Genomic DNA, 27,262 nt, shown 5'->3' with positions numbered 1-27,262 from the left:
AGTGGATAATGAGGCAGGTTTAACAAATGGCCTCAGGGTAAAAGATCCCCTAAGAAGTAGTAATCAAAGCATGGTGGAGGTAAGGGATAGAGATATGCTTACGAGCAGGAAACAGCAAGTGCAGATAAGGAGTTCTTTTCAAGGCTGGCCAACTGTAATAAGTGGGTTTCCATGTAAATCAGTGCAGAGACCATAATTGTTCCTGATATTCATTAGTCACATGGTGAAGGGAAGTGAATGAACTGTCGGCAAATTTGCAAATAACACAAAAATAAGTTTAAAGGCAGGTTGCAAGAGGGATACAAACAGTTTGCAGAGAAATGTTGATTGGTTAAGTAAGTGGGTAAAACATTGGCAAATGGAGTATAATGTGGGAAAATGTGAAGTTATTCATTTTGGAACGGAGAATAAAAGAACAGAGTATTATTTAAATTGAGAAATAAAACTGCAGAAAGCTGCAACACAGACGTGGGGGTACTTGTACACGAAACACAGAAAGCTAGCACAAAAGTGCGGCAAATAATCAGGAAGGTTAATGGAATAGAACAAAGAACGAAGAACAAAGAAAATTACAGTACAGTAACAGGCCCTTCGGCCCTCCAAGCCTGCACTGACATGCTGCCCATCACAACTAAAACCGCCTACCCTTCCAGGGACCATATCCCTCTATTCCCATCCTATTCACGTATTTGTCAAGACGCCCTGTAAAAGTCACTTTCACTCTCTCCTCTAGTAGTGAGTTCCAGGCATCCACCACCCTCTGTGTAAAAAACCTGCCTCGTTCATCACCTTTAAACCTTGCCGCTCGCACCTTAAACCTATGGCCCCTAGTAATTGACTCTTCCACCCTGGGAAAAAGCTTATTTCAAGAAGGTTGGAATATAAGACTAGGGAGGTCTTACTGCAACTGTACATGGTGCTGGTGAGGCCACATTTGGAGTGCTCTGAGCAGTTTTGATCCCCTTATTTAAGGAAAGATAAGAACATAGGAACAGGAGTAGACCATTCACTCCCTCGAGCCTGTTCTGCTGTTCAATAAGATAATGGTTGATCTTTGACCTAACTCCTGTCAGGCCCATATCCCTTGTTACCTTTGCTTAATAAAAAAATTGTCTATACTCCACATTCTTGGCATGTACAAGTGCTTTATAACACACCTCCTGAATGGCCTGGTCCTAATTCTTAGATTACTCCCAATTCTAGAACCTTCAACCAGTGGAAATAGTTAATCTTTATCTATCGTGTCAATCATTTCATTGGAGGCAGTTCAGTGAAGGTTCACTAGGATCATCCCTGGTATGGAGGGATTGTCTTATGAGCAAAGGCTAAACAGGTTGGGGACTCTCCTCTCTGGAGTTTAAAAGAATAAGAGGTGATCTCATTGAAACATATGGGATTCTTTAAAAGGCTTGGCAGGGTAAATGCTGAGAGAATTTTTCCCCTCATGGAAGAGTCTAGGACCAGAGGGTATAGTCCCAGAATAAAGGGCGCCAATTTAAAACCAAGATGAGGAAGAATTTCTTCTCTCAGAGGGTTGAGAAGCTTTGGAACTCATTGCCACAAAGAGCTGTGGGAGCAGATTCCTTGTGTATATTTGAGGTTGTGATAGATAGATTCTTGATCGTAGGGGAATCAAGGATTATGGGAAAATCATAGGAAAGGGAATGTAAGGAATATCAGATCAACTCTGATTTCATTGAATGGCAGAGCAGGCTCGAGAGACAGAACAGCCTACTCCAGTTCCTATTTCTTACAGTCTTATGTAACACTACTTCAAGCAGTACCATACAAATTTTACTTCATTTCCCAGGGCAAGCAGCCTTACACCTGTAGCCTTACACCTGTAGCCTGTGCAACATTGGTCAATGATATTTGTGCAGAATGCTGTATGGCCTGTGCTCCTGTCTTTTGACAGGTAATTGGTACAAGCCCACGTACCGAGTGATACTGTGTAAATGAAATTCTCCCTTGTGTTGTAAGTTCTGCTTTGAGATTAAGTTGCTTCAGCTGCGTTGAACTTTCTTTCCCAGTGTACAGTAATGAGCTTCTCAAAAAAGTTCAACGTAAGTAACCAATAGGCTTACATTGCATATTTGTCTTTCCAGGAAAATATATCTTACTAATCATGTCTCTGAGCAAGGGACTGGGAGTTCCTTTCCCAAATACTACACAGTAGCTCTGCAGCAAATTGGACGTGTCTGGACTGGAGCCTCTGCTATGACATTTACCAATATCAAATAATGTGCTGGCAACTGATTACTATTCAGGCTCACAAATCAACAGTGGCCACTTGGAAGGGATTATGGCCAGAGGAAAGGGCTGCAGGAAACAACTATGAATGATGCAACCATAACCCACCGTGAGTTAATATAATCAGCAGAAAAAGAGACAAAAATTATGGGTGATAATTTTAGAATGGTGACTGTGATTGGATTATTCATTTACATATTGAAAATCCAAGTTTCAGATAAACAGCAGAGCTCACCTTTCAGATAGTTCCAATTCACTTTCACACTAGACTTTATTAAGTTCTCATTTAGCTACCAGTAGCTTCATTAATTTAAATACTATCTGAAACAGGTCAGAATGAAAGAAAGTAGCACAATGCTGTTAAAGTACGTAAATTAATAATGTCATTGTTGCACAATCGCACTACAATAGCTGTCTTGAGCAACAGTGGTAAGTGGATTCTAATTGGTATGTATGTATACATGGAGAACACAGCAGGGTAGTTAAAATTCAAATCAAGCAGCTCTGACTGATTAAAGATTACCAAAATCCCCAAGCATTTTTTTAGTTACAACGTAAGGCGCACTTGTACAAGTCCTTTCTGTTTGTAAAGTACGGGGCCCATTAATTAAGTACACGGAGTAATCCACACATTAATATCTTTAAGGTCCTGCTTTTTAAACATCTACTCTAGTTCATGAAAATCGCATCATATGACCTCAATAACTGTCCTCTTTATGTCATTGGCACCAAGATGTACTGCAACCACTGGATCACTCCCTTCATTGTGTAGAATATTCACCTTTTAGAGATTGCCTTTACATAAGAATGTAAGAACTAGGAGCAGGAGTAGGTAATTCAGCCCCTTGAGCCTGCTCCACCATTTGATATGATTATGGCTGATCACACCTCAGCCTCAACTCCATTTTCCTGCATGCTTTCCATAACCCTTCAACTCATTACTAATTAAAAATCTATGTCCTCCTTGAATTTACTTAATGTCTCAGCAGCCACCACAGTCTAGGGTACTAGATGTAATTGATTCATAAACTTTTGGGAGAAGTAATTTCTCCTCATCTCTGTTTTAGATCCGCTAACTCTTATCGTAAAACTATGACCTCTCATTCTAGATTGCCCCACAAGAGGAAACATCCTTTTAACATCAATTTTGTCAATTCCCTTTAGCATATTATATACCTCAATTCGATCTCATCTCATTCTTATAAAGTCCAAATAGTATAGGCCTAAACTGCTCAATCTGTCATCATGACACAAAACGCTCATGTCTGGAATCAATCTAGCAAATCTCCTCTGAACTATCTCCAGTACAACTACAACCTTCCTCAAGTGAGGGAGCAGAATTATACTCAATACTGCAGGTGCGATTTGACTAATGCCTTCTCAGCAATTACTTCCCTACTTTTGTACACTTTTTCTTTACCAATAAATGCCAAGATTCCATTTGCCTCATTCCCTGCTATACTTGCATAGTAGTTTTCTGCGATCCATGTCCAAGGACACCCAGATCCTGCTGCACCAAAACACTTCGAAGTTTCTCTCCATTTACATAATAACTTGCCTTCCTACTCCTTGGCCTCCCTTCCCTTCTGAATGAAGGTGTCATGTTAGTATTCTTCCATTCCACAGAACCCTTTCCCACATCCAGGGAATTCTGGAGTATTCTTAACAATGGGCCATTAATCTCTGGGGCCACTTCCTTGAAGACCCTAGGATGTAGGCCACCAGGCACTGGGAACTTGCCTCCTTTAATAGTTTGCTTAGTAATTTTCCCTCTGATGCCAGTTATTGGTCTAAGTTCCTCCCTTTCTATTACTTCTGTATTACCTGTTACTATTGGGATGGTACTTGTGCCTCCCATGTGAAAACTGAAGTAAAATGTTGACTTACTGGCTCCATCAGTTCTGTGCTCCCCACTACTAATTCCTCAGTCTTATCTACCGAAGGACCAGCATTTACATTAGCTACTCTCTTCCTTTTTATATATTCATAAAGCTTATTCTGTTTTTATATTTGCACTAGTTTTCTTTCAGATTTAGGTTTTTTTTGAGATTTTAGATTTTTATTGTCATGTGTACTCAAGTACAGGAGTACAGTGAAAAGTGTATAAAGTCACCACACTTGGCATCATCTTAAGTACCATGGTGCAAAAAAAAACTTGGGTACAAAATTGTAAGAGAAACGAGAGTTAAAAAGTTAAGCATTACATTTACTTTTGTATTTTATGATTTTTTTTGTAACCTTTTGTTGATCTTTAAAACTTCCCAAATTTTCCAGCCTGCCACTCATTGTTGCAATACGGCATGCCATAGCTTTTAGCCTTCATATTATTTTTAATGTCCTTGCTTAGCCATTGATGCTTGTTGTGACTCATAAGCTTACTTCCTTTTTGGAATACATTTCAGCTGGGAGCAACTGACTATCTTCTTATACATCTGCAACTGCTCATCATCTGTCCTACCTTTTAGTCTTCCTACCTATGCCACTATCCATCTGCCTATGTAATTGCCTTTATTTAACATCAAAGCACTGGTGCAGGACTGGTTTTTGTCCTCCAATTGAATTCGAAATTCTAGCATGCTATGATGACTCTTCCCTAGACGATCCTTTACTGAGATCATTCATTAATTCCCACCTCACTACACAACACCAAATTCAGAATAGTCTGCTCCCTTGTTGCTTGGAGGAAAATGTGGTGGAACCGATCTCTAATATATTCAATGAACTCTCCCTTGAGGCTATTCTTGCCAATTTGCTTAATCTACCGCTACCTAATCCAGTTTACCCCGACATCAGGGAAAACAATACACGACGAAGCCCAACACTCTCAACTAATGTACAAAGACAGACTGGATGAGTTAACCTTATATTCACTGGATTTTAGAAGAATTGGGGTCGGGGTGTGTAGATGGTGGGTGGATTAATCTCAAAGAAATTAATAAAATCTAAACAGGATAAACATAGGAATGATGCTCTCAATGACTGCGGAGTCCAGAACCAAGTTAGAATCTAAGGATACCAGGTGAACCATTTAGGACTGAAACAAGGAGAATTTTTTTTGCACCTAGTGATAAACCCTTGGAATTCTCCACAAGAGAAAGTGATTGAAGCCAAAACAGAGCTAAATGCAGTTCTTAGGGCGAAAGGAATCAAAGGGTGTAGGGAAAGCTCAGGTATAAATGGTAGGTTGGTCGAGCAGCCGTGATGATATTGAATGGCAAAACAGGCTCAAAGGCCTGCTCCTATTTTCTGTGATTTCAGATATGTGCTGCTGTTTAGTAACAGAAATGCCTGTCTGTCCCCCTAACTGTAGGATCGCCCAACTGCACTTCTACACTTTCTACACACACACTTCCTCCTGTGTGGCGCCTTTCCTATTGAGACCATAGGTCAGATTGCACATTTTTCAATGGATTCCTTCCTCACACTGTATTTGGCATGTTCTTCATTTAGCTGGAGGAAAATTCCCACTGAATAAAAAAAAAAATGGTGTTTGCTACAATCCCTATCCCATAATACAGTATTCTACATTACTTTGGAAAAATTCCATTACACAGCAAATAGCCACGGAGTACAGTTCCTTTAAATTAGATTCCTCCAGTTATAATGGAATTTTTGTACACAAAAATAAATAAGTTATTTGGCTCCAACCATAATGAATACTCCCACACATGAATAATTAAAAAATTATCATTTGTTTAAAAATGTGTTGTCATCCATGTTAGAAAATGCATAATAGTTTAAGGCAAGTACATAAATCTAAGTTTTCTGATATTACTTAGACTTTGAATCCCATGATAACTGAAATCTGTTTAGAACAGATCTAATACATAATTTATTTCTATTTATTTTCAGAAGGACACACATAAGAAAGAAATACATCTATTTCATTTTTTACAATGACTCGCTCAGGGTGCAAGTTATGTGGCAGGTAATGTGCTAGTGTCATCTCCCAGGCATCTACAAATGCCACACTGATGCCTGTGAACATCTTCCTCATCGTGATATCAAGCTGGTAGGAGTACCAGTCACTGTTATACAGACTGACATCTCCTGGCAAGGCCTGCACATTGGCAGTCTTCAATACGACCACTGTATCTGGACTCCTCCCTTGTAACTGCAAAATTGACCTGCGGATGTTCTGTAGTCTTCGGATATAAACTTCCACTGGAAAAGTGCTGAAATGAGACCACAAAGTGATGGCTATGACCGTGTCCTTGCCTCCTTTAATTTCATCCAGTTCATTTGCAACATAGTGTAGGTCCTGGCTCGAAATGGTGTTAAATCGGATTGGTGGGCCATGAGGATGATATGCTACCATGATGTTATGCTCCAAATCCACAGCAAGATGAGGGCCTATATTTTTTGGATTGTGAAGATCAAATATTTTGAGACCTAAAACAGAATAAAATGATTTGAATTGCTAAGCTGCAATATTGCTGATGTTAACAGGTCTGAAATAGGAACGGTATCTAACTTCAAACACCCAAATGCAGCCACAGATTTAAGCATACGATTACATCTCACGACATGAGCAATGTGGCATCCTACAGCAAGCAGAGCAGCTGACAAATAATCATACTCCAATATCTCATTTGTTTACATCTTTCTGGTTTGTTAAATCATTTACTTCTTTTTTTTTTTAAACATACAGGATATTGCAGTTTTCCAATAGTGGCCTAACCATTCAATTCCAGCCTCCCTGCTTTAGGAAGAACACTGTGAAACTTGAAAGGGTTCAGAAAAGATTTATAAGGATGTTGCCATAGTTGGAGGGTTTGAGCTATAGGGAGGATGAGGGGTGACCTTACAGAAGTTCATAAAATCATGAGGGGCGTGGATAGGCTGAATAGTCAAGGCCCTTTCCCTGAGGTGGAGGACTCCAAAACTAGAGGGCATAGGTTTAAAGGTGAAGAGGAAAGATTTTAAAAAAGGGACCTAAGGGACAACCTTTTCATGCAGAGGGTGGTGTTTGTACAGAATGAGCTGCCAGAGGAGGTAGTGGGGGCTGGTACAATTACAACAACATTTAAAAAGGCATCTGGATGGGTATATGAATAGGAGGAGGTGTGAGGGATAGAGGCCTAATGCTGGCAAATGGGACTAGATTAATGTAGAATATTTGATGAGCAAGTTAGAGCAAAGGATCTATTTCCATGCTGTACATCTCTGACCACGTTTCTTCACCTTAAACTAATGCACAATTCACAATTCTGCCAGACTGCTGTCCTATTTGCAGTGGGCAACTGGTTTGTACTACAGAGTGGTGCTAGCAGCATGGGTTCAATTCCTGCACTGGCTGAGGTAACCATGAAGGGCGCTCTTTCTCAACCTCTCCTTTTGCCCGAGGCATGGTGACCCTAAGGGTCTCCCTGTAATGAGAGGAGCAGCCCTGTGGTCCTGGAGAACTACAATTACTTTACTTATTATTAGTTGGACACAGTAGACTAAGGAATTCAAGTTACTGCTGTCAGCTGAAAAATTTCTATTAGTTGATCACCACATACAAAAGCTATCTCTTTTCATGCAACCATTAGTCTATTTCCTCTCCACAACTTAACTCCTTTATTCCCTGTATCGACTTGCTTTGCTGCTCCTACTGTCTTGTTCTATATTCCACTCCTACTTTTTGTCATGTCCCTTTTATTCCATCTTCTAAACAATCATCTTACCGTTTTTCTTTCCTTCCATCTAATATTTTTCATAAATACCACATTACCCACATATACACCTGTTGAATCATTTTTAAAACATCAAAATAACTGACAACATAGAATAGATCAGATATTCATGCCAAGTCCAATCAATCAGGGAGAGGACAACGCTGGATGAGGAAACAGTGGCCTAAGAGCTACAGCAACATTTGAGTGAGGGAAATTAGAAGCTTGAGCTGCAGGGAGAGACAATGCACAGAATGAGACAGGATTCATGGTTTGGGTTTTCACCCAGGTCCACTATCAAGATGAATCATAACAATCACTACAATTGCTTCAGACATACTGCAAAGATATACAGGCAGAAACAGAAGCTCAAGGTCTGTTACTGGAAAGCAGGAAGGTTGAAGCTGGGTCTAGAATCTAGGAATGTGGCTGAGAAGCAGTGACTGACGAGGCAGACTCAGGTATACTGGGCTGTAGAATCGTCAAATGTGTAACCATGAAAGAAACAGATCTTTTGAAGCAGTCAAATGTTTTTTAATTGAATAACTGGATTGACCAAACTGTTCTGTTCTGCACCACACACAAGAATCCTTAACAGTCAGGATTCAGAATGAGCATTCAGCCTCACCTGCCAGAGATGCCAGTCTCACACTCACTTGTCAGAGTCTCCACAGCTCCAGTTATTCTTCTATCTCAAATGCATTAGCCTACAATTTTCCCCCAATGCCGCAGTACAAGGTCACATACAGAAGAGAACAGAACTGAAGCAACATACTCTGAATCCTGCAGAAGATATGGTGCTTCACATTGTGGGGCAGACTCCAACCAAACTCGGACATAAATGGCATCACACAGAACACTGGAGATGTCAGGATGTTACTGCCTTGTGCCCTTTCTTACTTCCAAATAACCGTCACCCTGCTACTTGGCATTAAGTATAAACTGCAGATAGTGGGATTATGGAGACCTTGCTTTCCATCTAATCTCACCCCAATCCCTTCTGCTCCCAATTGTCTGCTTTCAGACAATAAATAGAAACCTAGAAAACAGAGCAGGAGTAGGCCACTCAGCCTTTTAAGACTGCTCCACTATTCATTATGATCATGGCTGATCATCCAAATCAGTAGCCTCTTCCCACTTTGCTCTGTGTTCTGTGTCCTTTGATTCCTTTGGCCCCAGTGCTATATCCAACTCCTTGAAATCATATGGTGTTTTGGCCTCAACTGCTTCCTACGGTCAGGAATTCCACAGGCTCACCTGGGTGAAGGAATTTTTCATCTCCATCCTAAATGGTCTACCCACATCCTAAGGCTGCGACGCCTGGTTCTGCACTTCTCCATCAGCAGCAACATCTTTCCTGCACCTATCCTGTATAGACCGATTCAAATTTTAAAGGTTTGAGAGATAACATCTCATTCTTCTGAGCTCTAGTGGATATAATCTCAAACGATTCAATCTCTTGTCAAACGTCATGAATCATTCTGGAAAGACTGTGCTGCACTCCCTCTATAGCAAGAACATCCTTCCTCAGATATGGAGACTAGAACTGCACGCAATATTCCAGATGTGGTCTCACCAAGGTATATTTGCAGCATAACATCCTGCCCCTGTACTCAAGCCATCTCACTATAAAGGCCAACGTACAATTTGTAGTTTTACTGCCCACTGCACTTGCACACTTACTCTCAACAACTGGTAATATGAGGACACCTAATTCCTATGTTCCTATGACATCCAGGTCTCATTGCACATTCCCCTCTCTCAACTTATAGCCATTCAGATAACAATGTGCCTTCATGTTTTTGCTGCCATAGTGGATAACCTCACATTTATCCACAGTACACCGCATCTGCCATGCTTTTGTCCACTCAGCTTGTCCAAATTAAACTGAAGCATCTCTGCATCCTCCTCACAACTCAGTTTCCCAATCAGCTTTGTGTCATTGCCATCTTGACAATATTGCAGTTAGTTCCTTTGTTCGTGAATAGCTGGATCCTAGCACTGATCCCTGTGGTACCCCACTGTCTGCCATTCCAAAAAAGTCCATTTATTCCTACTCTGTTTCCTGTCTGCCAGTTTCTATCTATCTCAACACAATACGCCAATCTCATCTATTTTCATTTTACAGGCTCATCTCTTTGTCAAAAGCCTTCTGAAAGTCCAAATAAACAGAGCCACAGGCTCCACTTCATGAACGCTATGGGTATTATCCTCGAAGAATTGGTCAAGAATGACCTCCTTTTCAAAAATCTATGCTGACTCTGTCCAATCATGCCACTGTTTTCCAAGTGGTCAGTAATTAAATAATTTATAATGGACTTTAGCTTTTTCTCCACTACCTTTATCAGGCTGATTTGTCTACAATTCCCAGATTTCTCTCTTCCTCCTTTAAGGGCACAGGATACAGGAGCAGAAATAGGGCCATTCAGCCACTCAAGTCTGCTCTGCTATTCAATCATGACTGATACATTTCTCAACTCCTTTCTCCTGCTTTCTCCCTGTAATGCTTGATCCCCTTGACAATCGAGAACCGCTCTCTATCTTGAATATACTCAATGACGTGGCCTCTACAGCCTTCTATGGCAATGAATTCCATAGAATCATCACTCCCTGGCTGAAGAAGTTTTTCCTCATCTCCGTTCTAAAGAGTCTTCCCTTACCCCCAAGGCTGTGCCCTTGGGTCCTTGTCTCTTCTGCCAATGGAAACATCTTCCCAATGTCTACTCTATCCAGGCCGTTCAGTAAGTTTCAATTAGATCCCCCCTCATCCTTCTAAACTGCATTGAGTATAGACCCAAAGTCTTCAAACGCTCCTCTTACACTAAGCCTTTCATTCCTGGGATCATTCTCATGAACTGCCTCCGGACCCACCTAGGGTCAGTACATCCTTCCTGAAGTACGAACATAGCACAATACAGGGCCCTTCGGCCCACCTTGTGCCGACCAATTATCCTACTCTAAGATCAAACTAACCTGCATACCCTTCATTTTACTATTCTCCATGTGCCTATCCAAGAGTCGCCCAACCATCCCTAACATATCTGACTCTACATAGAGTAGTGGGTGTGTGGAATGTGCTGCCAGCAGTGGTAGTAAAGAACCTGCCTCTGATATCTCCCCTATACCATCCTCCAATCACCTTAAAATTATGCCCCCTCGTGATAGCCATTTCTGCCCTGGGAAAAAGTCTCTGGCTATCCACTATCTATGCCTCTCATCATCTTGTATACCTCTATCAAGTCACCTCTCATCCTTCTTCGCTCCAATGAGAAAAGCCTTAGCTCCCTCAACCTTTCCTCATAAGACCTGCCCTCCGGTCCAGGCAGTATCCTGGGAAATCTCCTCTGTGCCCTCTGTAAAGCTTTAACATCCTTCCTATAATGAGGTGACCAGAAGTGAACCGTCCAAGTGTAGTCTAACCAGGGTTTTATAGAGCTGCAGCATAAACTCATGGCTCTTAAACTCAATTCCCCTGCCAATGAAAGCCAACACACCATACGCCTTCTTAACAACCCTATCAACTTGGGTGGCAACTTTGAGGGATCTATGGACCTGGAACCCAAGATCCCTCTATTCCTCCACACTGCCGAGAATCCTGCCATTAACCCTGTATTCTGCATTCAAATTCGACCTTCCAAAATGAATCACTTCAAACTTTTCTGGGTTGAATGCCATCTGCCACTTCTTTGCCCAGCTCTGCATCCTGTCAATGTCCCGTTGCAACCTACAACAGCCCTCCACACTATCCACAACTCCAGCAACCTTTGTGTCATCAGCAGACTTACTAACCCACTCTTCCACTTCCTCATCCAAGTCATGGGGCCAAAAATTGCTCACAATTTTCTAAATGCGGTCTGACCAAAGCCTTATAAAGCCTCAGAAGTATATTCCTGCTTTTATATTCTGGTCCTCTTGAAATAAATGCCAACATTGAAGGTTAACTCGCGGATTGAGTTGGTAGTTATGAAGGCAAATACAGAGAATGCTGGACTAGGACTCCCAAGTCCCTTTGCACTTCAGATTTCTGAATTTTCTCTCCATATAGAAAATAGTCTGTGCCTCTATTCTTTTTACCAAAGTGCATGGCCTCACACTTTCCCCACATTGTATTTAATCAGCCACTTCTTTGCTCATTCTCCTAACTTATACAAATCCTTCTGCAGCCTCCCCACCATCTCAATACTACCTGTTCCTCCACCTATCTTTGTATCATCTGCAAACAGCCAGAATGCCCTCAGTTCCTTCATCTAGGTCATTAAAGAGAAAAGTTGTGGTCCCAACACTGACCCTTGCAGAATACCACTAGTCACCACTGCCATCCTGACAAGGTGCCTTTTATCCCCACCTTCTGGCTGTCTGCCAGACAGTCAATCTTCTATCCATGCTAGCACCTTGCCTCTAACACCATGGGCCCTTATCTTACTCAGCAGCCTCCTGTGTGGTACCTTATCAAAGGCCTTCTGGAAGCCCAAGTAGATAAGATCCATTGGTTCTCCTTGGTCTAACTTATTCATTACCTCCTCAAAAGAACTGTAACAGATTTGTCTGGCATGACCATGACGAAACCATGCTGACTTTGCCATCTTTTACAATGTACTTCCAAGTATTCTGAAATCGGATCCTTCACAATGGACTTCAAAGATGGAGTTACATTAGTTACCCTCTAATCTGTAGGAACTGTTCCAGAGTCGATAGCACCTGGACAGTGTCCAGTGCATCCATTATTGTTACGGCCATTTCCCAAGTACTGTGGGATGTAGGTTATTGAGGCCTTGGGGATTTCTCTGCCTTCAAATTACCCCAAAATCATTTCCCTACAAATACTGATTTCCTTCAGTTCCTCCCTCTCGCTAAAACCTGCATTCCCCAACATTTCTGATATGTTAAATTTGTGACCCTCTGTGAATACTGAGCCAAAGTATTTATTTAGTTGCTCATCTATTTCTTCCTTCTCCATTATAAATTCTCCTCTAAGGGACTGCCATTTGTCTCCAATCTTTTTTCTCTTCACCTGTAGAAATTGTGCTCAATGACAGAAACCTCTGGAGGAAGAGAAAATGTTAACAGTGCATCGCTGATGAAGAAACATCATTATTTGATCCAACACTTACAGTAACTAGTGCAAATATAGGTACTCGAGGCTATATTAGAATCAGGAAATGCACATAGAGGGTGAGTAAGCTGCAGTCAAACCACAGGGAAAAAATAAGCTGATGTGCTAACTCACCAGAGCGTGAGGTCAATAAAGTTCTGAACTCAAAATCTTAACTCTGTTGCTCCCTCCACAAATTTTCCCAGATCGAGAGTTTCTTTAGCATTTTTAGATGTTTAAGAGTTTCAGCATCTGCAGTATCTTGCTATTATTTGACAGATCATGGTTAATCTATGACTAAACCCTGTATATCCACCTTTGTTTCATAACGCTTAACATCTTTGCGATTGGAAAAGATTTGCTAACTAGTTTCAAACTTAACAAGCAGGCTAGAATCAATTGCTATTTGCAAAATAGAGTTCCAAACTACATTCCCACTTTGCATGAAGAAAAGCTTCACAATTTCATTCTGAAAGGTCTGTGTAATTGCTGAGAGATGGTAAACTTAAATTGGCAAGTCCCTTATGCCTCGAACATTCAACTCAAACTGAAATTGCTATTTTTGCATGTTAAGTGGATGTTTAAGACATGTAACATATGCAACTAAATGCTGGCAAATGTGTGTAAAAAAATGGATCTAGTTCTACAGTTCACTGAGCTGTTTTCTGGAAAACAATGATAGCAGAGGATGGGGAAAATAGAAAAAACTACAAAGGTAGAAAACCAGCTTAGTAGCAGAGAGCAAGTGCAGATTGTCAGGGCATTAGTTGCTAATATACTTAACCTCAGCCAAATAAGGGATGAAGTAGATATGTCAGCATGGGTTAAGTCACTACCAAAGGAAAAAAAAACAAAGTGCAGTCATTTGGCATGAAAAGAGAAAATTAGAAGTAAGATATCATGGATAGCAATCAAAGGTTTGCTCCTTCTATTGGAGTTCTTGGGTGAAATCTGCAAGACTGACTGACTATGAAGTACAGTTAGTCATGAGACATGGTCAGACTTTCAGATTTTAGAAAAACACATCATTCCACTGAAGAATATGCCATGGACTTTATATGGCCAATATATCCTTTTTTCAGGAAATGATTCCCAGAATTGTTCAGAATACTCCAAGTTTGGATTCTTCAAATCATTGCTTTAGATAGTTAAAACAGGCCTTCCTACCCCTGATATTAAACCACTTTGGATAGCCACCGAGTTAAGCCTTTCACCTTACAGGAAGTACTTTTGTTTTAACCATGTTAGAAATAAAATTTAACTTTTACCGACATTCAAATACATTTGACAACTTTAACATACGATGGGTCAGGCTCCAACTTGGCAGAGATATTACATTATATTATATTGAATGTGGAGCTGATTATTTGCAACATGAAAGAGGTGCGCAGCCCCATGACAGCACTTGCAGATTCAGCCATGATGTAGTGCCTGGGTGACTACTGTCTCAGTTTCAAAGTCGATGACAGGCAAAAGTACCCAATGTTTCTGGGCTGCAGCAGAAGCTCAGGCCCAGAATTCTGACATGCAAATCCAAAACAGGTATAACATTCTACAATACATGCACACCACATCCTTATTAGTACCCTTTTAGCATGGCATGCCATGTATGCTATGAAGAAAATGTTCCGAAGCACAGTGCACTGCCATTGAGACAGTGGTTTTCTATAGTGGCGACACAAGCAGCATTATAAAGCCGGATTTCAATGTCTGTGACTGACTGGTAACAGAATATGACACCTCATTCTGAAACACTGCCTTTACATGCTGAAATTGTGAAAACATATAGACAATGCATTTAAGATCATGTCAGAGGGCCTCAGTTTGACTTTCAAATTGAAAAGTGCACTTTTCCACTTGTCCTGGTTTGTACCGAGGAATGTTTGCAAACATGCACACTCAGAGGCTATGACATTTACCTTTGATTAATAGATTATAGCGGAAGAGAAATATATATTAGGCAATACTTTTTCAGACACCTATCTTCTCTAGAAGTGGTCAAAAGCAACAGCCTCAAAATGCAGAGCTCCTGCCCCAAACCAGACACAGTCGGCATTTGCTGTCCTATGCCGGTACACGACCTATGGTTTCCCCATTCTGGCCCACTGCACAGGCTACCAACTTCAATCATGCTCCACAATCCAGGTTTTCTCACTGCTAATACAGGCATGAAAAGCAACAAAATATTCCAGGTAGACAAAACTGAAGATTAAGAGTTACCTGGTTGTCTCTGCCTTGCCATCAAGGCCATTTCTCACTTCCCCATTCCCTGATCCATGGGGGTTCTGAGCACAGACCTGAGCTTCATTGAGTCTGTCTACATTCCTCTGGGTAAGTAATGATGGGTGGGGTTGCACTGGAAATTCTTTGTTTAGTTAACAGATACTTCGCTGTGCTGTGTTACTGCAGGCACTGACTTAGCTCCTACCACCAGGGAAATCCTCAAAATCCAGAGGCACTTAAAAGGATCATAGATGGATCAAAACCGATCTCTAGCTACTTTTCCTACTCTTTGCAACAGGGAAATGGCCATGCCCTTTGCTCAAAGGGCAAAGGAATTGATCGTCAGAGCTCATATGTGAACAAGACCTTCATACAATATTATTAATAAAATACCCAAAGATATTAGATGTTATTGCCAAGTTTAAATAAAGTTATTTCACAATATGTATTTTTAAACATTTCATACTCAGTGGATCAGGAGGGTATAAACAGCAGACCAAAACAATTTTCCAGGAAGACTGATCTTTTTGATCGGTTCACTTGCACTTTTATTGGATGGTGAGTCACAGGATATTTTTCCTAAAATCCTGAGGAATTTCTTTTGTTCAGATGTGTACTTTAGCCAATAATGTATGCATAAGTGTCACGCACATTTAATCCATGATGCATTCTAGTAAAAAGATAGACGCGGGTAAATAACTAGATTAAACAGGCAGACAACAAAAGAGAAGCAGGCTGAGAGACTAAGAAACCCAACCTGGAATGAATTCAGTCAAATATTCAAACCACTGACGAACAGTGGAATCTCCAAACAGAAAGACATTTTTTCCATGAAGACAGTCTGTAATTTTTGCTGGCGTGTCAAAGCAGCGAATATTGCAGGTTGTTGACATCCACTGGTCTTCGTAATAAAAACCAGATGGTGACACCATGGGCTGCCCCCGGACACATTCTCGAAGAGCTGGAGCTGAAAACAAACATAAAATAAATACATACAATCACGATACGCCATACATTCAGCGATCAATACAATTTTCAAAGTTTCAATTATGACAAATCTTTAAATTTAACAATCATGTCTTTACATATATTTTACCTGCGTGAGGTGAAGGCTCCACCATTATATAACCTGTGGAACTGGGTAATATAGGCCTCTTTATGTTGATTGCACTGAAAATGCAAAGATGTTATACATTAAACCATTGTATGAACGCAAAGACCTATATTTTCAGAAGGCAGCCCAAGTTGAAATTTTTTTTTTTTTTTTTTTAAGAAAGTAAAAGCCTACACCTCAAAAGAGTTAAATATATAAACATTTAACTTGAGTTTATTTTATAGAGTCATAGATTTTAATTAGCAATCGTTATATACCAGATGGGAGAGAGGAGTTCTGGACGATAAACCTCAAATACAGGCTTCTCCAGACATTAATAGTAGGAATATTTCTTGCTCAACAGCCAGCTAGGTTGACAAGAAACTCTCCTGTCATGTTGGAAAACCAAATGGTAACTGCAGCCAAAGATCAGACAGACAGTGGGTAGGGCAGGAGAAGTTGCAAGTGACGGAAGTGACAGATCCCAGTGAGCTTGTCGTCAGGATGAGGAAAGATAACACAAGTGATAAGGGGGATGCAGAGCTCACGGGGAAGTGGGTAGGGGTGAAACCAGCCAGGGGAACCATAATGTGGACATTGAAATGATTGGGTCAGATGATCATGGGGAGAAAAGTAGATTAGTTTATTGGACTACCAAGAAAATACTCCTGCACCTCCAGGTCCACAATCAGTAACATAAAGGGCACTGACCTTCTGGATATAGCCCTTCTTGCCCCTATCACCTGCTTGATTTCCATCCACAACCACAAGCTAAAAACCAAGTATTTCATGCTAAGTTAACTAGTGAGCCCTGTATAGGTTGTTCATGTAACTTTTGCATTACAGATCTGCAAGGCTGTTTTTGTTCAATCACTACTCCTACGCCAGATTATTCATGGCACATTGATTTTTGTTCTCATTGGTGTTCTGTAATTCACCTGATAATAAACCTAAACTTTATTATCCATAGGGAATTGGGACATTGCTCGCCTGCAAATACCACTGCAATGACAGTTCATTATCTAATACAAAGTACCTAGAAGTACTGCATGATCTACCAGGATCTGTTGGGGTGGGGATGGGGAGATTTCAAAAAAAAAAAGAAAAGGGATCTGGAGCCTTCTTCACAAGTACACGGATCTGCCAGGACTGAACCTGCAGACAATGCAGACCAAGTGTATAATCCAGTACTTCAGCGCAACACACCTCGACTATATAGCAGCTATCAACATCTCAAAATCCACAGTCTACAATATCACTGATATTTCATTTTAAATGCAATATAGCTTAGGTATCCTTACTCCCACCAAACTTCCTCTACTACACGAAGCTTTTCATCTGATCACTATCAAGTGACTGATACCTGAAAAGTACAAAATCAGATATGGTATAGTGATTTTCTTTGTTCTTTCCTTCCATGGTAATTGGAATTTGCCGAACAGAGGATAATAAACTGCATTAGTTAGCTTCTCTAAAGGGTAAAGCTTTTAAGAACTTAAAATGTTCCAGTTTCTTATCATGATTGACCAATTGCCTTCACAGTTTAACACAGTAAGAAAAATTATTAATTGAAGACAACTAAAATTTTCCAATTGATGCATTATAAATTTAGCATCTCAAAACAAAAATTATACAATTATTTATCTTTTAGAAATATCCGGTGTTTGCAGCAATTTGATGGAATAGTGAGAGATATGGAATATTCAAAATATTTCACATTTTTTGACTTTACACATTTTTTTTCCCCTCCGTTACCACTCAGTCTGATTTCTGTCAGTACTTTCGCTCTGCTGATTGGGCATTAGGAAAAAGTCCTCATAAGGTGTATGAGAATGGTCTATTATTTTTTAAAATCCATTTTTGTGGGATGTGGATGTCACTGGCTGGCCAGCATTTATTGCCCATCCCTGGTTGTCCTTGAGAAGGTGGTAGTGAGCTGCCTTCTTGAACCACTGCAATCCACCTGCTGTGGTTGACCCACAATGCCATTAGGGAGGGAATTCCAGGATTTTGACCCAGCGATATATTTCCAAGTCAGGATGGGGAGTGACTTGGAGAAATTGAAGGTGGTGGTGTTTCCATATATCTGCTGCCCTTGTCCTTCTAGATGGAAGTGGTAGTGTTTGGAAGGTGAGGATCTTTGGTGAATTTCTGCAGTGCATTACATAGATAGTGCACACTGCTGCTACTGAACATCGATGGTGGAGCGAGTGGATGCTTATGGATGGAGGGCCAACCAAGTGGGCTGCTTTATGTTGGATGGTGTCAAGCTTCTTGAGTGTTGTTGGGGCTCCACTCATCCAGGCAAGTGGGGAGTATTCCATCACACTGCTGACTTGTGCCTAGGGCATTAAAGGAGTAACTACAGAGATGGTCGATGCATTGGCCCTAATCTCCCAACAATCCTTAGATTAGGGAAAAGTGCCGGAGACACACATCTATTTCAAGAGGAGGAGGAGGCAAAAAAAAAAAAGGTAACTTTCAGCCAGTTACCTGATCATGATCAGTGATGTTGTCAGGCCTTGCAGTAGTATTGCTGGGCCTCCATGAAAATGGACAAAACAGATATGTAGCCAAAAAAGTGCAATATTCAGCCCAATATGTTTAGCTGTATCATGAATGGAACTTAAATCCACAATTTCTTGCTCACAGGCAAGGGTGCTACCCTTGCATTCCAAGTTCTCCATTACCTACAGTTAAGGGGCAAAAATAATCCACGATATTAAATCCAATCTGAGACCAAGATGCTTACATTAAAGTATTAAAAACAACTTCTATTTATGTAGGAACAAAAACAAAGTTGCTGGAAAAGCTCAACAGGTCTTGCAGCATCTGGGGAGGAGAAAACAGAGTTAATGTTTTGGGTTCGGTGACCCTTCCTCAGAACTGATGGTGGCTGGGAAAACATCAGTTTATATGCAGAAAATAGGGAGGTGGGTGGGGTAGGGAGTAAACGATAGGATAGAGCCCAAAGAGAGAAAGACAGTTGGACAGACAAAAGGAGCTGCTAACGATCAGGCTGGGAGGGTGAATAGTTGTTAATGGGGACTGTTAGTGACTAACAACAGGGGGTGTGTAGTGGCAGGCTATGTGGTAACAAGGCCTGGTGTGTGGGGTGGGGGAGCTGGGACATGGGAGAGTTTAGGCCCTAAAATTATTGAACTCAATATTGAGTCCGGAGGGCTGTAGGGTCCCCAAGCAGAAAGTGAGGTGTTGTTCCTCCAGCTTGCGCTGAGCTTCACTGGAACACTATAGCAAGCCGGAGACAGATGTTGGCCAGGGAGCAAGGTGGTGCATTGAAGTGGCTTGGGGACCCTACAGCCCTCCGGACTCAATATTGAGTTCAATAATTTTAGGACCTAAACTCTCCCATGTCCCAGCCCCCCCACCCCACACACCAGGCCTTGTTACCACATAGTGACTAACAACAGGGGGTGTGTAGTGGCAGGCTAACAGTCCCCATTAACAACTATTCACCCTGCCAGCCTGATCGTTAGCAACTCCTTTGTCTGTCCAACTGTCTTTCTCTCTCTTTGGGCTCTATGCTATCGTTTACTCCCTACCCCATTCACCTCCCTATTTTCTGAATATAAACTGACGTTTTCCCAGCCACCATCAGTTCTGAGGAAGGGTCATTGGACCTGAAACGTTAACTCTGTTTTCTCCTCCACAGATGGTGCCAGACCTGCTGAGCTTTTCCAGCAACTTTTTGTTCCTGATTTACAGCATCCGCAGTTCTTTTGGTTTCTATTTATGTAGCAACTTTAATCTAGTAAATGATTCTGAGAAAGATTGTAAAGCTAGATTCATGCTCGTAAGGCAATATCAGTACATATGGTCAAGACCTTGGTAAAGATAAAGGTCTTAAGTACATCTTAAAAGGCAGAAAGTGACATATAGGGACAGAGGGTAGTCCAGAGCTTTGTGCCCAGACAGCGAAAGGCACAGCCAATAATAGTGGAGTAATTAAAATCAAGGATCCCCAATAGGCCACTATTCCATGAGGTCATGTATCACAGAGGGTTGTGAAACCAGAGGAAGTTATAGAAAGAGAGAGGAGTAATGCCATAAGGGAGTCTGAAAACAAGGATAAACCTTTTTTAAAAGATCAATGCATTGCAAAAACACCAAAGTAGGTCAGCGATTACAGGGGGTGATAGGTTAACAGGCTTGAAGTGAGCAAGGGCATCAGTAGTTGACAGCCTCAACTTTAGGGAAGAAACATACAAGAGACTAGCTAGGAGCATGTTGAAATAGTCAAGTCAAAAGGTGACATCATCATGACTGAGGGTTTCTTCAGCAAATGAACTAAGGAAGGGACAAAGTCAGGAGCTAGAAATAGACAGTGTTAACAACAATATGGATACGTAGTAGGAAAATCATCTCAGCGTTTAGTAAGACACCAAGGTTATGAACAGATAGGTTTAGTTTTAAAGGTGGTTGCAGGGGCAGAGATGAAGTGTGGATCTCAAATCAAAAGAAATGTCATCAATCATCCCAACATTTAAGTGAAGGAAGTTTCTGCTTCTCAAGCACTGGATGTTAAATAAGCATTCTGACAATTTAGAAATTGTGAAGGATTCGAAAACTGTGCTGATGAGCTGAACATGGATTTAGTTAATGTATATGTGGAAAAGAATGATGTGCACTTGCATATTTTCACTGAGGGACAGCAGGTCAATGAGGTAAGAGGGAGCCAAAGATAGATCCTTACGAGGCTGCAGAGGTAAGTGTGGGAGCAGACACAGAAGCCAGTGCAAATGATTGTGATCTTATGGATAACTGTGGCCCCATGGCTAACAACTGAAACTCAACAAGCATGATGGGAAATTATGCTAACTTTACATAAAGACTAGATCAGCTTGCTGTGAAACAAAGAAGTAAAACCAGACTGCTGACAGGAAAAATGGCAGACACTAAAGGTTATTCAAACTGTATGGTTGCAACAGGGGATAAAATAAGACTGATAACAGGAAGCATAGACACAGATTTCTCCTGTTTTGTACAACTCTTAGATGAGCTCACAACTTGAGTGTCTTGAGCAAGGGAACATGACATCTCAGTCTTTTTTCATAGAATCCCTACAGTGTGGAAACAGGCCGTTTTGCCCAACAAGTCCACACCAACCCTCAGAGCATCCCATCCAGACCCATCCCTCTATAACCCACCTAATCTACACATCCCTGAACACTATGGGCAATTTAGCATGGCCAATCCACCTACCCTGCACATCTTTGGACTGTGGGAGGAAACCAGAGCACCCGGAGGAAACCCACACAGACACTGGGACAATGTGCAACTCCACACAGACAGTTGCCAGAGGGTAGAATCGAACCTGGGTTGCTGGCGCTGTGAGGCAGCAGTGCTAACCACTGAGCCACTGTGCCGCCCCAGTCTTCAAGACTGGGAAAAGTCATATAAAAAGAAGGCTCAAAGAAATCGACAGCAAGAACAAGACCAACCACCGCAAAGAGGAAACCCTGAGCTTGGAACTCAAGACTACAACCCATCAGAACGAACCGGGTCAGTTCATCTTGTAGCATAGCATCTAGAATCTCTAAACAGATGGAATAATGCGTGGATTGTGTGCTTTCTGAGAACTAAAGAGTTACTGACAAGGAGGAAGTTGTATTAGATTCTAATTTGGCTGTCTATTATTTATCTGTTACAAAATTCGAGACCCAATTGGGAAAGGGATCAACATTTCTGGCGTTCTTGGGTGAGCTGGAGCAGAAGTGACTGAAATCGCCTCAGGATTCAAACCACCAAAACCTCATACATTTCAATCACCCAGACTGAGTCTGATTAAGAGGGCAAATATCCCACATGATGGCGAGGAATTAAAGTGGATGAAGGGAGCAGAGGTAATTGACCAGTGATTGGATGAATACACCAAGTATTTTCCTGGTGTGATAGTTCCTCAACTGCTGCAGTTTGTCTAAGTTAGTTAATAGGTGAGGGTAAACTCTAGAAGTCAGCCTTGAGGAGTGTACCTCCTGTGCATTGACTAGGAGGAGTCAGGCGGGAATTTGATGAAAGAAAACTGCCTTTGAGGCACATGTCCTCCTGCTGCAGAGTTGCTGGGCCCCAATCCTCATCACCTCCCACGCCTTTTTGGCAAAGATTAGACTATTAAGTATTTAGAAAGTGGTGAACAATTAGCCCAAGTTGCAAGTTGTACTACTGGGTCAGATATAGTGAGAGACTACTAATGGATCCGGAACTCTCAGGAGAATAATACTGGGAGGAAACACAAAGGAGAGCAGGGAAACACAGATCCCATCTCAGTAAGACCATGGCAATAGCCAGTTGCTTGAAGGACAGATTTAAAAGGAGGCGGCGGGGGGGTTGGGGGTTGGGGGTTGGAGGGAGAAAGTTTAAGTTCAAATAGTGATGTAAAAAGGATAGACTGGACCTAAAAGTTAAAAGTTCTAAATTGGAGGGGGGCCAAATTTGACGGTATTAGGCAAGAACTTTCAAAAGTTGATTGGGGCGGATGTCCACAGGTAAAATGACGGCTGGAAAATGGGAAGCATTCAAAAAGGAGATAACTAGAGTCCAGAGACAGTAGTTCCTGTTAGGGTGAAGGGCAAGGCTGGTAGGTATAGGGAATGCTGGATGACTACAGAAATTGAGGTTTTGGTCAAGAATAAGATAAGATATTAGGGATTGATTGAATACCTAGAAGAATATAAAAGGCAGTACTTGAAAGAGAAATCAGGAGGGCAAAAAGGGGACATGAGATAACTTTGTCAAGTGGGAAGTATTCCATCACACTCCTGACTCGACTCTTGTAGATGGTGGGCAGGCTTTGATGAGTTACTCGCCACAGTATTCCAAGTGTCTGACCTGCTCTTGTAGCCATTGTATTTATGTGGTGAATCCAGTTGAGTTTCTAATCAATGAAAACTCCCATTATGTTGATGATGGGGGAAGTCAGTGATGGTAACACCATTGAATGTTAAGGGGCAGTAGTTAGATTGTCTGTTATTGGCGATGGTCATAGCCTGGCATTTGTGTGGTGTGAATGTTGTTACTTGCCACTTTTCAGCCCAAGCCTGGATGTTGTCCAGATCTTCTTGCATTTGGAATCAGAATGCTTTAATGTCTGAGGAGTCACGAATGGTGCTGAGTATTGCACACAATCATCTGCCCTTATAATAGGAGGAAGGTCACAGATGAAGCTGCTGAAGACATTTGGGCCTAGGAGACTACCCTGAGGAACTCCTGCAGTCGTGGAGTTGAGATGACGGACCTCCAACGACCACAACCATCTGCCTGTGTACCAGGTTTGACTACAACCACCTGAGAGCTCGCCCCTCTCCTCCCCGCAAGACCCATCAATTCCAGTTTTGCTAGGGCTCCGTGATGCCACACTTGATCGAATATAGCTTGATGTCAAGGGCTGTCACTCTCACCTCGCCTCTGGAATTCACCTCTTTTGCCTATGTTTGAACCAAGGCTATAATAAAAGTCAAGAGCCAAATGGCCCTGGCAGAACCCAAACTGGGTGGCATTTATCAACGGTGCTATCAAGCAGCACCTGCTCATCGACTCAGTTGTAACCGTGCTGGAACAGCTTGCTTAGGGAAGCTGCAGGTTCTGGAGCACAAGTCTTCAGTACTATTGCCACAATGTTGTCAGGGTCCACAGCCTTTGCAGTATCCAGGGCCTCCAACAGGGTTTTGATATCACGTGGAATGGATCGAATTGGCTGAAGACTGGTATCTGTAATGCTGGGGACTACTGGAGGCAGCCAAGATAGTTCATCCACTCAGCACTTCTGGCTGAAGATTGCTGTGAAAGCTTATCTTTCGCACTGATGTGCTGGGCTCTTCCATCAAAGATGGGAATATTTGTGGAGCCTTCTCTTCCAGTCAGTTGTTTAACTATCCACCACCATTCAAGACTGAATGTGGCAGGACTGCAGAGCTTAGATCTGATCTGTTGGTTGTGGGATCACTTAGCTCCATTACTTGATGCTCATGTTGTTTGGCATGGAAGTAGTCCTGTTTGGTGGCTTCACCAAGCTGACACCTCATCTTCAGGTATGCCTGGTGCTGCTCATGGCATGCCCTTCTGCATTCTCCATTGAACAAGGGTTGATCCACTAGCTTGATGGTAATGGCCGAATGGGGATATGCCATTCCCGGAGGTTGCACGTTGTCCTGGAGTGCAATTCTGCTGCTGTTGATGGCCCACAGCACCTCATAGATGCCTAATATTGAGTTGTTAGATCTGTTCAAAGTCTGTCCGATTGAGCACGGTGATTGTGTTATGTGGCACTGTGGAGGTTAATCTCAAAGTGAAGGTAGGACTTCGTCTTTGCAAGGACTGTGCAGTGGTCACTCTTACCAATACAGTCATGGACAGATGCATTTGCAGCTGGCAGATGGGGAAAGGATGAGGTCTAGTATGTCTTTCCCTCTTGTTGGTTCCCTCATCACCTGCCACAGACCCAGTTTAGCAACTAGGTCTTTTAAGCCACAGTTGTTCATAAGCTTAGTTGAAGTGGAAGGTCATAAAGAGCATGTTAAAAAAGGTGGTGGAAAGTGCAGGGAATTATTCTTTAATTTTCCAGCTTTCACTGTAGTACCTAATTGCCTGAAATAAGTGACAAAACCAAAAAGAAAACTTCAAAACTCCAACCCCAATTTCCAGGGATTTTCCCCTCCCAACTTCTGTAATATTCTCCAACCTTGTTTCAGATATGTACCTCCAATTTTGCCCTTTTGCAAATTCTCCATTTCAAAAATCGCTCAATCATTGACAACTGGATCTTTGGTAGACAACACCCCACGTTCTGGAATTCCCATCCGACACTTCCCCTGCACTTTCCATCTCCTTTAAAGATGCTAAAGGCCTTCGACTTCAACTAAGCTTTTGATCAACGTGCCGATATGTCCTATGCGGCTTAGTCACATTTTGTTAGATAAAACTCCTCTAGAGCACCTTGAGATGTTTTGCTATGTTAAAGTCACTTCATAATCTCAGGTTTTGTTGCTGTTAAATACAGTCATATTTCGAACAGACTTACCAGAGTCAGAGTCAGAGTCAGAGCCAGAGTCAGAGCCAGAGTCATAGTCATAGTGATATAAGCACAGAAACAGACCCTTCGGTCCAACTCATCCATGCTGATCAGATATCCTAAATAAATCTATCCCATTTGCAAACATTTGGCCCATATCCGTCTAAACCCTTCCTATTCATTACCCATCCAGATGCCTTTTAAATGTTGTAATTGCACCAGCCCCCACCACTTCCTCTGATAGCTCATTCCATACAAACACTACCCTCCACGTGAACAAGTGGATCCCTTAGATCCCTTTCAAATCTCTTCCCCTCTCACCTTAAACCTATGCTCTCTAGTTATGCACCCAACCCCTGGAGAAAAGTCCTTTTCTAGTTACCCTATCCATGCCAGTCATGATTTTATACACCTCAGTAAGGTCACCCCTCAGCCTCTGACACTCCAGGGAAAATAGACCCAGCCTATCCAGCCTCTCCCCATAGCACAAACCTTCCAATCCTGGCAACATCTTTGTAAATTTTTTCTGATCTCTTTCCAAGTTTCACAACATCCTTCCTATAGCAGTGAGTCCAGAACTGCATGCAGTATTCCAGAAGTGGCCTGTACAGCTGCAATGTGACCTCCCAACTCCTATACTCAATGCACTGACAATAAAGGCAAGCATACCAAACGCTGCCTTCACTATCCAGTCAACCTGCAACTCCACTTCAAGGAACAAATGAACCTGCACTCCAAGGTCTCTGTTCAGCAACACTTCCCAGGACCTTAACCTTAAGTACGAGGGTCCTGCCTGATTTGCCTTTCCAAAATGCAGCACCTCACATTTATCTAGAGCAAAGAAGAACAAACAATACATCACAGGAACATGCCTGTCGGCCCTCCAAGCCTGCCCCACCGCATTTTGCCCTTCCACACTAACTTCCCTCTATTCCCTTCCTATTCATGTATTTGTCCTGGTGCTTCTTGAATGTTGCTATTGTGTCTGCTTCGACCACCTCCTCTGGCAGGACATTCCAGGCAGTCACCACCCTTCGTATGCAAAACTTGCCTCCCATGTACCTTTTAAACTCCACCACTACGCACACCCCACACCTTGAATCTGTGTCCCCTAATAATTGATCCCTCCACCCTGGGAAAAAGCCTCATACTTTCCACTCTATCCACGCCATTCACAATCTAATAAATTTCTATTAGGTTGCCCCTCAACCTCCTGTGTTCCAGTGAAAATAAACCCAGACTATCCAACTTTTCTTCATAGCTAAAATCCTCCACGCCAGGCAACATCCTGGTAAACATTTTCTGTACCCTCTCCAAAGCATCCACCTCCTTCTGGTAGTATAGTGGCCTGAATATTAAACATCTAAATTAAACTCCATCTGCCACTTCTCGGCCCATTGGCCCATCAGATCAAGATCCCATTGTATTCTGGAGGTAACCTTTATCGCTGTCCACTATACCTCCAATTTTGGTGTCATCTGCAAGCTTGCTAACAATACGTCCTAGGTTCACATTCCTATTATTTATAGGAATGACAAAAAGCAATGGATCCAGCACCAATCCTTGTCGCACACTGCTGTCACAGGCCTCCACCACCCATCTTCAAGCCAGTTCTATATCCAAAAAGCTAGTTCTCCCTGTATTCCATGTGATCTAACCTTGCTAAAAACAGTCTACCATGAGGAACCTTGTCAAACGCCTTACTGAAGTCCGTGTAGATCACATCCACTGCTCTACCATCAATTCTCTTCGTTACTTCTTCAAAAAAAACTCAATCAAGTTTGAGAGACACATGTTCCCACGCACAATGCCATGTCAACTATCCCTAATCAGTCCTTGCCTTTCCAAATCCTGTCCCTCAGGATTCCCTCCAACAACTTGCCCACTAATGGCAGGCTCATTGTCTGTAGTTCGCTGGA

The 27,262-nt window shown here is 42.0% G+C and overlaps 1 protein-coding gene across 14 annotated transcripts in view; it reads right to left on the bottom strand.

The window, feature by feature from the left end:
- Window positions 1–6,044: 6,044 nt before the first annotated feature.
- The window catches only part of LOC109929434 (NXPE family member 3-like), a 61,264-nt gene continuing 40,046 nt past the window's right edge, over window positions 6,045–27,262 (bottom strand). For all 14 annotated transcript variants that reach the window (XM_048603318.1, XM_048603324.1, XM_048603325.1 and 11 more), the window contains 3 exons: window positions 16,319–16,392; window positions 15,980–16,189; window positions 6,045–6,642 (listed from right to left, as the gene is read on the bottom strand). In XM_048603318.1, coding sequence (XP_048459275.1) covers window positions 6,089–6,642; window positions 15,980–16,189; window positions 16,319–16,392 — 838 coding nt within the window. In that variant the 3' untranslated portion in view covers window positions 6,045–6,088. The remainder of the gene's footprint in view (window positions 6,643–15,979; window positions 16,190–16,318; window positions 16,393–27,262) is intronic.

The sequence above is a fragment of the Rhincodon typus genome, chromosome 11, assembly GCF_021869965.1.
Source record: "Rhincodon typus isolate 14 chromosome 11, sRhiTyp1.1, whole genome shotgun sequence".
Lineage (NCBI taxonomy): Eukaryota > Metazoa > Chordata > Chondrichthyes > Orectolobiformes > Rhincodontidae > Rhincodon > Rhincodon typus.
The sequence above is the reverse complement of the archived record's forward strand: the minus strand, read 5'-3'. Positions and strand labels throughout refer to the sequence as shown.